The sequence below is a fragment of the Centruroides sculpturatus genome, unplaced genomic scaffold (genome assembly GCF_000671375.1).
Source record: "Centruroides sculpturatus isolate CEXI.00-Female unplaced genomic scaffold, Cexi_2.0 scaffold1283, whole genome shotgun sequence".
Lineage (NCBI taxonomy): Eukaryota > Metazoa > Arthropoda > Arachnida > Scorpiones > Buthidae > Centruroides > Centruroides sculpturatus.
The window spans coordinates 11,201-24,187 of record NW_019385479.1 but is presented as its reverse complement, the minus strand read 5'-3'; the positions used below and the strand labels follow the sequence as shown (position 1 = coordinate 24,187).

The 12,987-nt window shown below is 33.2% G+C and overlaps 1 protein-coding gene across 4 annotated transcripts in view; it reads right to left on the bottom strand.

The window, feature by feature from the left end:
• LOC111639355 (regulator of telomere elongation helicase 1 homolog) overlaps positions 1 to 12,323 on the bottom strand; it is a 50,817-nt gene extending 38,494 nt beyond the window's left edge. For all 4 annotated transcript variants that reach the window (XR_002759052.1, XM_023385223.1, XM_023385224.1 and 1 more), the window contains exons 1-3: positions 12,135 to 12,323; positions 3,599 to 3,809; positions 3,441 to 3,525 (exon numbers count right to left, since the gene is read on the bottom strand). Coding sequence is in view for 3 of the 4 variants with exons in the window: in XM_023385223.1 (XP_023240991.1) it covers positions 3,441 to 3,525; positions 3,599 to 3,809; positions 12,135 to 12,242 (404 nt within the window). In the remaining variant the exon portion in view is untranslated. The remainder of the gene's footprint in view (positions 1 to 3,440; positions 3,526 to 3,598; positions 3,810 to 12,134) is intronic.
• Between the last annotated feature and the right edge of the window lie 664 nt (positions 12,324 to 12,987).

The following is a 12,987-nucleotide window of genomic DNA, read 5'->3' as shown; positions in this document are numbered from 1 at the left end:
TATAGTCCGACGTTTTTTAATCCGACATGCTCAGTAGTCCGACGCACCTCCCGTCAAGGTACCCGTCCCCGTTACGTGTCTGCTTGCACAGAAGCATGTCGCGATGTGAATCTCCCCATCCAATTTTTACACGATGACACACATTTCGTGTGTTTTATGTGAGCAGTTCTGTTTGAACAGTTGGAGTAGAGAATATTGTAAGTTACTGCTAGCAAAACAATGCGAAATATGTAATTATTTTCGGTAATCCGGACACTTTTGGTCCCATACCTGTCGGATTATCGAGGGACAACTGTATTTAGTACTTCTGGCATGAACTTTTCACCTAATGTGTGGCAGCCTAAGGTAACCCAGCTATGCAGATCACCAATTCTATCTGTGCATGTACATTTATGTTTAAAGGGGACAGTCATATACAGGAGTGTATATATCTGTGTTCATGCCACTTGTCTCCTGTCTCATAGCACAGTATGAATGTCATCTGTGTTAAGTCCATGTACAAGTTCGTCTTCAATGTCCATATAACTTTATTGTACAGGGTCTTTATAATTAAAGTTCCATTTTGAAATGGGCATAAAAGAAAAACTACTGAACAAAATGTTATGAAACTTTGTAATAATTTACAGGAAGTCATGGGATTTATTTCCCCCAAAAAATAGTTCAAACACTCACCACTAGTGGGGAATGGCACTGTATGCAATATTGTTAAACTAAAAACAAGACATGAAGACATTGAATGAAAATAAACAATTTGGTGGAATTGAAAAATGCGATGTCCGTAACATTACTCCTGATATGCTAAGAGCTACTGTTGAGAACACAGTAATGCAATTTAACTTGCTTTCAGAAAATGGTGGACGCCACATTGAATATGCTTTGTAACATGTTTTACAAATGATTAAAAATATTTTCAACTGATGTCTTCATGTCTTATTTTGTTTAACAATATTGCATACAGCATCATTTGCTGCTGATGGTGAGTTTTTGAACTTTTTTTTTTTTTGTGAAAAATAAGTACCCCATGACTTTCTGTAAACTGTTACCAAGTTTCATAACATTTTGTCCAGTAGTTTTCCTTTTACAGCCATTTCAAAGTGGAACTTTAATTATAAAGACCCTGTACATAACTGTGTTGGACATCTGTTTATTTTATTTTACTGCCTACAGTTATAGATATGTCAGTTTTACTATGTACTACTGAATTCAAGGGTTGGATTTCACACCGATCTTTGGTTAAACAAGAGAAGAACAAATTATCACACAGGCATTAATTACATATAAATATAGCGATAATTTGTTCTTCTCTTGTTTATGTACTACTACATCGCGAAGACTTTGTAACACTGTTCATATTAACCTGTAACACAATCTCTTGTACCTTGTATCCTGATTGATTCAATAAATACAATGAAGCGCTCATAGACTCATCAAATATCCTATCTCACTTTATTCTTCCCCTTAAGCTTCTACTGCTAAATCTCTTTTACACTCACTCATGCTAGGAAATAGCTTTGAGTGGTCCTGACTTTTCTGCCCCATCCATGCTGCAAGTGTAGACAGTGAGTAAATCTAGGGAGGTGAAAAGAAGCAAGTGGACAGCAGGGGGTGATGGAGGCAGGGTACTGAATGGTAACCATACACCAGGGTTGGGGTCTCTGAGAACCTTTGTTAATTAAAGTGGGTAAGAAGAAACATTGTATTTAATAGTTTCCAGATGTAGAGAACAATGTACAGTGTGATGTTCATAGAAAAGTTTTTCTAAGAATATTCTCACACAAGGGAAAATGGATTAGGGGTGTTGGGTATAAATTTATGGAACCAAGGGCTTAGAAATGTTTGGGAATCACTTCTAAATTAATCAGTCTGGAAGTGAAGATTGGACAAAGGTCTGAATACCATAATTGAAATGTATCTACATTATAAGTAGAAGCTATGGGTTCAAGCCATATGTTGAATCAATTTCTTCCTCCAAAATATTTTAAATTAACTAATTTATTCCTAATTAGTAAATTTAATATGAGATGGCAAGTTAATCTGAGAGTATTCTCATGGTATTAAAAGATAAAAACACCAAGGAAAAAATAACAAATTATTTGTATATCCAATACAGCTACCTCATCTGCAAATTATAGTAATACATTTTATAATTAATCTACTAATTAAATGAAAGTAAAACTTTTTGTTGTTTAATTTGAATCAAAGACGAAAAACTTATAATTGACTATCAGCTTAAACTAAGAATGTTGTATAAAGATTATTTACTGTCTGTTCTAGTTGTATATTTAACTTACTTTATTGATCCTCATTTTCACAAAATTAGTTGCTCCAAAACACTTAATAATATTGCTTGTAATAAAATTATTACAAAAAATTGCTTTTAGCCCTTAAATTAAATAAAATATCTACAAATGTGTTGTCTGTACCACACCTCCTATGTAACCGCTCTGCACCTTGTTGTAATGCCACCTTCAACTCCGTCATCTTACTGTTTTGGTATGTATATATAATTTGTCTGTATAACAATGTTTCATAACTGTTAACCTATTATTGCGCTAACTTATAACTGTTTATATCAGTATTCTGTACATCTCACCATCTTGCAATATTATGAAGATTTTTTACACATGTCTCCTTTGATGATGTTTACTGCTCATACTGTTATAGCAGTGTGTTTATCTTTATCTTGTATAGTTTTAAGTATATTAACCCCTTTAAATTAATACCAACTGAAGATGGACTATTTCCAATAGTCCGAAATGCATTTTGGTTTTTTGTTTTCATACTTATGTAGTCAATTTTACTGTAAACCCCCTTTTTGTTTTTATTAAATGTTCTATTTTGATTCCTAAGTGTTTGTGCCTATTATCACCGGCGTGATAAGCCCTTACTATTATCTCCCTCACATTTTTAGATATTTTACTTTATTTAATATTGCTTGAATAGTTACAAGCAATATTAAATAAAATAACTGTAGACAACCATGTTATTAAGCAAAGTCATCCAGTTTATAAATGAAACTTATCACTAGGAAAATAAGCAAAATGCTTAGTAACTGGAAACACCCTTGGCTTCACCAGTTACATCATCAAATTTGTTTGAAATAAACTGCAAATTCTGTCACAAGTTTTTGAAAAAAAAAAATACACAGATTATACAAGTAAACACAGTAAATTTCATAAAGTCACTATTTATAACCTGAGTCTAAAAGAATTATTGCATCAGAAAATAAATGATTAAATTATCCAAAGATTATCCAAAGATATTAAATTTTATATCTCCGACTTAACAACCTTCTATTATAGTACAATAGAATCCATTATTTTGAAATAAAAAGTAAATAAAACAAAATGTAAATATCAAATTATGTAAACAAAAAGAGAAAATGTAAATATCAATTACACGAAAATAACAAGTTAATGAATATATTTCACAAAACTTACTTGTTATATGATGATCTCTTTAATTCCTGAACAACTTGTGAGAGTTGAGAATGAGTTCTTGAACTGTATATGATTTTGGGTAAAACTGACAAATTGAACAAATGAAATTATAGAATATATAAAAATTATTGTAAATTAAAACCAATTAAGGATCATACATGCAAAATTTGGCCCATTCCTTCCAACTGTAGCTGTGTTTTCTGTATTAAATAAATGTGATATATTCAGAATATCTCTGGCATCACTACTTGGCATAAATGCTGCTTGCTCCAAGGTAGCTTGTCTGTGCTTCAACCATGCTAAGCTAGAGCACAACAATGATAATGTTTTACCTGTACCAGTTGGGCTTTCCAATAAACCATTCACACCCTACATAAATATACAATAGTTAATATTTATATTTAAAAATTTAATCATCTTTTCATATAACTAATAATTTTTCATAAAACATAACATGGTTATCATAATAACTATCTGCTTCTTCTGGAATATTACGGTACAAAATTTTTATAATCTGTAACCTAAGCACTTTTGGATGCTTGTCATCTGTCCTCATAGTTAAAATGAAACTTTTGATGTTCCAAATTCCACCAAATGCCATTACTATTTCAATACCTTGATTAATTTTTTAAATTCAAATTGGAACCACTATGTTCTTCAATATAAAAATGAGGATGAGGTGTTTGAAGTAGAAGTGCATTCAAGAATTTTGGAACATTAAAAGTTTTGGTTTGTTTCTGAAGATGGACAAGAAGCATCTAAAAGCACTTAGGTTATTAGAAAATTTTGTAATACTGAAGAAGCAAACAGTTATTGTAAGTTTTGTAAAGCTATGATGCATAATAGTAGTGATGGAAAACATAGTTATCCACTACATAAATAACTAATATATAAATATTATTTCAATAAAACATATACAAATTAATTATAATTTTATTTCCATAACTTCCTGCAAATAACTCACAAACTCCATGTTTTAAAGTAAATTTAAAAGCAGGTGCAGCTCATCTGTCAATTCATTTTTAGTTGCCTCCCATTTTCTGCATGTCAATTTACATTTTAATTGATATTATTAAACACTCCTATTTAATTAAACTTGGGGTTGTCCATTAATTATATGTATAGTTTTTCAGTCACTTTTTAACTTTTCTCTCTCTCTCTCTCTCTCTCTGTTGTACACAATAATATACCAACTATAACATTACAGTCAGCAGAGACTTAATTAATCCTCACAAAGTATCTTAATTAATTATGTAAACTTCAAGATGTCCTATAGAATAGGTTGAAAATGTTAGTTTATTGAAATAAATAATCTCAGCATATCAAAATGCTTTGTGAGCAGGGCTGTGGAGTCGGAGTCGTGGAGTTTTGGCCAGAGTCAGAGTCGGAGTCGTGGAGTTTTGGCCAGAGTCAGAGTCGGAGTCGTGGAGTTTTGGCCAGAGTCAGAGTCGGAGTCATGGAGTTTTGGCCGGAGTCAGAGTCGTGGAGTTTTGGCCGGAGTCAGAGTCGGAGTCGTCAAAAAATCCGCCGACTCTGACTCCCTTTTTACTTACCAACTTGTTATGTATATGAAACGGAGTCGGAGTCGGAGTCGGAGTCGTCAAAAAATCCGCCGACTCCAACTCCCTTTTTACTTACCAACTTGTTATGTATATGAAACGGAGTCGGAGTCGGATGGTAAGGAAAAGTTGGAGTCGGAGTTGGAGTCGGTAGATTTTTACGCGACTCCACAGCCCTGTTTGTGAGGATTGTGTATTACAATAATATACCTTTGTCAAACCCTCTTCCTTTAATTACAATTACAATAGTTCATGGACGCCTCTCTGACATTTAAGAAATGACTTAAAAAAGTTCTGCAAACACTTTCTAATAGTTTAGTCACATGACTAGTAAGTAGACTTAGGGACAAATTCATATACCACTAAAAAATCCACATAGACAATGCCTCAACCCCTCCATCACTGTATACAATGATATACTTTATGTGACCTCCCCTTTAAACTGTTAACATAATTAATGGATGATGCCTTGTATCATGAAAGCTGGTAACTTTTCAGTAATTCACCTTTTCTGTACAATGACTCTCAAAGAACTACTTACAAGTCAAGTAAATTTTAATGCATGTTAATTCTCCACAGTTCATAAGAGTTAAGCAATTAACTCTCAAGCTCATGTTGTTGAATACTGTAGAGGTTATGTGCATCTTTCTTAGTAAAATCAACAATAATGATGTTAATGACAATTACTTTAATATATTGTTTATACACTCTACATCTGGTGTAACAATCATTCCCAATTTCTCATCTAGCTGAAACTTTGCATACACATGTATTCCTGATGACACACTTTTTTAGTTTGTAAACAATTTTAGCAATTAGCAAAAAATTAGTGAATAATTAAAATTTGTAAATAAAATTGGATAACAGATGGTACTACATGTTTTAAATGTTCCAGTTTACACATTCTAATACAGTTCACAGTACACAAATTCTTTATAACATAACAAAAATGTATTTGAAATTTATTTTCTCCACAAGTGTGCAACACTCTGGCACCTGATAATTAATTAATAAGCACAACACTGGTTCCTTACCAGTCACACACAGCTACATTCTGGTCAGCACTTACTCGACAGACCAAAGGGAAGTGCACAATTTCTCCCTCTCTAGGCGGGAAAATCTCACCCCACATTCTTAAACATATGATTACATAAACACACCTGACACATATGACAATTCTGTTTAGTTGTATATTGAACTTAACACTACACATAGCTATGCCACTTTTCAGTGTTGTCAGTCATGTCTACATGAAATCTTGTAACTCAATTTTCATTCACTTCTCAATTAAATATTAAACCAAGAAGAATTTCAATAATTCAGTGTTCCATATATAAAACTAAAAAAAAATAATAATAAAAATAAAAATTATTTTTAAAAAATGCTTTTTATTCACATAAATGCACTAAAAGGTCAGAAAATAAAATTTTTTCAGCTTCACAGTATTCTTGATATTATGCAACCGAAAATAAGTGTGGGGGTGGACATGGAAAGCCCATAAAAATTGTTAGACAGTGTAACTAAGAATATTTCTATACACGAGTCTCCATGCTTCTATTTTTGGTCACATAACACCAAGAATACTGTGAAAGCTGAGAAAAAAAAATTACTTTTTAACCTTTAGTGCATTTATGTAAATAAAAAGCATTCCTTTAAATTTTTTTAAATAAATTTTTTTATTGCATAAAGAGTAATAAAAAATTATGTTAAAAAAATCAAATAATAAGCATCTTGGCTCAATTGATATTACAGGATGCAGGACATCTTCAATGTTTTTCAAAGTTGATCAATATTTTGATTTTACTGTCATTATTGATGAAAATGAAAAAGGATATAACAAATACAGATACAGATACAGATACAGATATTTATTGATCAATATGCCATATGGCATATCCCGGTGCCACTAAGTATTACCGGGTATATACAGGAAATTACATAGTTTACACTGAAGATTTCGATAACTAATTATTAACGTAAATAAAATTAATTAACGCGTGTACAATTATATATATGAGGTTATACACGCGTGCAAAACATTAATAAGTATTAATAGATAAAAATAAATTTAAAACATAAAAGTTGCTGGAAATGTGACAGAGTCATAACATTATATAGTTACACGAGGAACATATGTTTTGTTATCTTACGCGGCAATTCTGTTTCAGCAGAGGTTTTCGCTTTTCCACTCCCTAATAAAGACGCAGTAGTAGAGTCAGTCTAGATAAAAGTTTTTTTTTTTTTTTTTTGCTGAAGTGAAACTCCTGCACAATCCAGACCAGGAGACTTATACAGATCTTATTAGAATATAGTCCTCTGTCAACGATTTTCCAGAATTAGTTGTCCAACGCCTTTGCTCTTCCTTATAAATCTTGCTGCTAGCATAGCTCCAGGTATATCTTGTGTGATTCTTATTGCCATGGTACAGCTCCAGGCACACCACTGTTATCCACAAAATTTGCCTCTTATGTATGCATGAGAAGCAAACGCCGATACAGAATCACAATGCCAGTAGATGCACTTAATTCACATATGTAGCAGACAAATTCTTCTCGAATATCACTGTTGCACAACGTTTGTGGAATTATACCAGAGTAGTAGTCCAGCCAGAACAGTAGACCAGCCGAAGGAAGACGCTAAATAAGGTTTCAACACAGTTGTACATCATCTATGACGTTCAATGTATGGATACTTTGATTATTTATTGAAGTCTCTTATCATTGATGAGACACATTTCTGAGCACAAATACATAACATCATATATTATTTAGGGAAGAACCAGTGCATTAGACCTATCGATGAAGGACACTGTATAGAGTTTCAACACAGTTGTACAGCATCTATGATGTCCTATGATCACATACGTTGGTTGTTTATTGAAGTCTTTCGTCAATGACGTGACATATTTTTGGGCATAGTAATACAAAGTCAAAACCAGATTCCTTAAGCAAATATTTCACAAGTACGGCCAATCAAGTATTATAAAAAGAGTAGGGCACATAAGTATAACTAGGGTAAGTGTGTTAACGAGAATACAACAAAACATGTAAAATATATAATAATAAAAGAAATAAAATAGACAAAACGCCGATAGAGAACCCATGGTATCAATGCTAAACCTTCCAAAAGAAAATGCAGACTACAAGTACAATCACGAAATAATTATATTAGGGTAATTTATATTTTTACTAACCAACAGTTGGCCATTAATGGCCAGAATAAGCTGGTACACTGGTCCTTACAAAATACATGTTAACGAGTTGTACAAAGGCATCGAAGGTATCTTTGTGATCAAAGAGACGTTCTAAGGTGGGAGGTGGCCAATGGAGATCATGAGACTCAAGTAACAGTTTTAAAATCAATCTTTCATTTTCTAGCATAGGGCATGTATAAATATAATGATCGCTGCTGTCGTTGCAATCACATATAAGACATCTTGAGTTTGATGTGCCCTTGAATCTTGAAAGGTATGAATAAAATCTCCCATGATTTGTTAATATTTGTGTGAGTTGGTGGGTAGGCTTGTACCATTTATTATAACAAATATAATAAAGAAGCATAATGAATAGATTGTATGATAATAGAATTTAAATAATACTGTTCTGCCCAGTGGCGTAGCGTGGTTGTCAGCCGCCCGGGGTGGAGGAAAATTTCGCCCCCCCTTATTTAGGTATTTCAATTTAAAAGACTAAAATTCAGTTTCGTCACTGAATAAGTAATGAAAAATTCCGTGCTAGTGTTGCCACTTTTTTAAGTTAAAATCGCTGACCCGGATGGCAGGTGAGGTTTGTTTGAACAGAAATTCCTGACGCATGCATATGTCATTTTGCAATGCGAAGAATAATTTGCAGTGCATGCTGGTTCTAAATCAGTTACAGTTAGCGACTAAGGAGACTTGGATAGGAATAACGCAAGTGATCTAGCTCTATTAGATATTGAAGGTGTATATATACAGTAGACCCCCCTATAACACTTGATAATTCCGTGTTATATGAATTTGATGTTGGACGAGTCACTTAGATTTTACAATTACGTATGCTGGGCTGTGAACGGCTCACGTATTTGTAAAATCTAAGTGACTCGTCCAACATCAAATTCATATAAAACGGAATTAACCCAGCTCTATTGGATATTGGAGGTGTATATGATATGATTGTGAATGAATCGTACAAAAAAAAAAAAAAAAAAGGTTGACAGGTTGCGCACAATATCCCCGGAGGCGAGTCGATTCCCGGACTGTACAAATGGTATTCCGTGCTCATTTCAATCGGCACGAAAATATGAAATAAAATGGTTCAAATTCTTACAAGATATTATTATTATTTATTGTGAAATTTTGCCGCGCCCTAAAAAGTGCCACCCCCACTACACTACGCTACTGGTTCTGCCTACTTCAACATACAATGATAACAGAAAAGATTTGAAATATGAATTTTGTATGAAATTGATAATAAATTTGGTTGCAATTTATAAGGTTTTTGAGTAGTATATCCTTGTTACAATATTCAGTCTACGAAGAGAAGAGAGATGATTTATGTCTCAGGAATTGGAAGAATCAATTCTACAAAGCTTGGTGCTAATCAAAACAACCAAAGAGTGGTTTGCTTTATCTCAGGAAATAAATATTTATGAAGCCTTCAGGTAAAAATGCTCAAAAATACTTTATTTTGCATAAAACCAGCACCAACACAAAATGAAAAAAACTCCATTTCTGGAATTCTTGTGCCATTTTATTTGGGTCAAATTCCATTTGCATTTCAAAGAGGAAATTTGTGTAATTTTTAATGGGTGATTTGGACACAATATATGAGATATACTCAAAATAAAACACATGACTCCCTCTATCTCCCCACTCCTCAACTTTCAACCATCAAAACTTAATAGCATTAGATCCCCCAATACACAAACCACCCTGAAAAATTTCAAAAGTAACAACACTTATTACAGTTCAAAGTGAGTAAATAAAACTGTGCACCCCCATACAAATATCTGTACATACATAAAAAACCACCAAATTTTTATTTTTCAACATTTCAAATTCTCAAGTCCAAAAATGTGAAAATCTCAACAGGTATTTTTTGACTGATCACCATATTTTCCCTTGTTATATAAGCCTATAACAGCCAAAAAATTAAAAAATTCACACTATTTTTAGAAACTTTTATAGTATCAAAAGCTTTTTTTAGGTTTTTATTTTTAATAATGGTTATCACAAGTTGTATATTGCTGACTTGCTACTATGGAAACAGAATGTTGCGTTGGGTGAGTGGCCTTACTAGACTTAACCAAGTACCCAACATTGACATCAGAGCCCGGTATGGCGTTGCTGAGATCAGTGAAAAAGCGTGTGAGTGGCACCTATGCCTCTATGGCCATGTGATCCATGCTCATGCCGACTCCATCATTCACATGGGCCTAAATTTGCTGGGTCCCACCCGAGGCAGCGTTGGCTGGACATGCCAACGCTGCCTCGGCCCATGACCATGAGCCGTGGTCTGGGTGTAGGCCCACGGCCCATGACCATGAGCCGTGGGCCTACACCCAGACCAGGACCATGGTCGGGCCAAATGGAGATTCAAAATAAAATCCAGGTGTGCCGACCCCGCCGTTAACCAGAACTAAGGCCAAAGAAGAAGTTACCACAGAGATGTCACTAAATAGGCCTAGTTACATTAGTACATTTACATTTAATTTACAATGACACAACACTGCAGTGCTCTTGCAAATTAGAACATGCTTCAAAAATGTGAAAATAAGTGATTTTCACATATAAGTGCACTCTTTCTTAGTTACATGAAAATATGGTAGATTTTAATGACATGTCTAAAATAAAATTTAAGCATCACTTAAATATGACAAGCATGCCTCAAACCAAAACAGATCATCAGACGTGTGGCATGGCAATCAATATGTCAATAAATAAAAATTATAACGCTATGATCTCAAACATGATTTTTATTTAATGCAGACTGATAATCATGTGCAAGGCATTAGTCATGAATACGAGAATCTGATATATAAATTCTTCAGTAAGAAAATAATACCAACAAAACAAAAGAAAATATAGGTTGAAGAAATAGAACCTTACATGATATTACAATTAGCAAGGCTTACTGGATATCATATAAGTGCATCAGTCATTGAAAACTCAAGCAAACTTCAAAAACTTGTTCAGTTTTGTCATTTTATAAATGTTCATTCAATAGATAACAACACTTGCCTAGATAATTTATAATGAGATTATTAATTAATAAAATACTAAAAAATTTCATTGAATGATTTATTTTTTACGTGGAGAAAAAAGGCATGCATTTACCAAAACTTATATATAATAAATACTGTACAAATAATCAAGATCCAGCAAGAAACATTATTGGTGATATTTGTTATTTGTGCAGTGTTTATTAACATATACCCAGTTCTGAGTAATTGAACTAATAGGCCTGTATGTTTTAATGTCTGCTTATTTCTTGCACAATAACACCATTCAGAAAAATGTCTGTATATTCAATAATAAGTAACTGCCAATTTCTATTTTTGGTACTATATTTTTGTAAAAAAACATACAGACACTGAGCATGACATCACTTCATCTACAGTTATGTCTGTTTGTTAAGTTATGGCAACGCAACACTCGGGTGATCCGCCGGGGGGATGCCTTCCAGAAGGTCTTTTTAAGGGTAACCGGCCCCTCTTTAGGCATTACAGATGTTGAGAAAACCCGGAAAACTCCACATGGCCAGCCCGTCCCGGCTAGGCGCAAACCCACGACCAAACTCCCAGTGTTCAGTGAACGGAACCACTTTGCCACTGGTGGGCCTCGTCTACAATTAACATGATCATAAAATTAGAGACGTTTCTCACAATTAGATTAGCATTATTATTTAGTCAAATATCTGTCTGATCAATTAATCATTCTATGACTTTACAATTAAACTGCTGGTTTTAGTGCTGGTTCAAAAGCTAACACTGTATATGTGATGAACAAACTTTTCAAGTCAAAACTATGGCCATGTCTGAACGTCACTCATTCTTTGTAATATTGTAATGTTATTGTTTTACCCGTAATATTAATTAAAAAGGGATTTTTGATTTTCGATTCCATCTTCATCTTTTCTATGAAAGTGGTGCTTACCTTTTGTAAACATTCTATCACTTTCGACATATAAATTTTTTGAACTTCATACGGGACATGAGGAAATTTAATGTCGATTCCATCTATTTCTAGATGATATTCTGACATTTTTAAATATGTAAACGACACTAAATTAATTTTACTTCTAATACAATGCACGAATTACCCGCGCCATATCGTAAACGTTCTACGGAAATATTGAATTTACTAAAGAAATTATCTACGAATACACCCAAATATAGCCAAAAACATTATTATGAATGGGGAATGTTTTTGTTTATTTTATTATAGTTTATATTTTCATTTTTTAATTAAACAGATATAAATAAGTAAACACTGTATTTTCCTATTAAGTATCAATACAATTATTCTTGACTATTCATAACTCTGTTCCTCTGAAACAGAGTTATGAATAGTCAAGAATAATTGTATTGTATTGTATTGTATTGTAAACTGTACTTGTATTGTATTTGTAAAATGCACTTGTATTGTAAACTGTAAATTGTATTGTAAATTGTAAACTGTCTTCATCCTATGGGCGCTAAGTAGGCTTTTTTTAAATCATACCCATTGTGGGCGGCTTGGTCCGATGTGTCTAGGACAAATCACCTCCCGAAAAATTTCTGGGGTTCCGATCCCAGATTCGATCACGGATCTCCCAGAGCGGTAGGCTGACGCCTTATCGCCTCGGTCATCATTTCATAACTCTCAAAATAATTATATCACAACTTATAATATATGCACTTTTGCTGATGAATATTAATATACAAGACCATAATTCTTAATTAAAGCAATTATACAAAATAGATGAAATGTAAGAAACGATGGTCCAATATTAACTACTGTATTTATG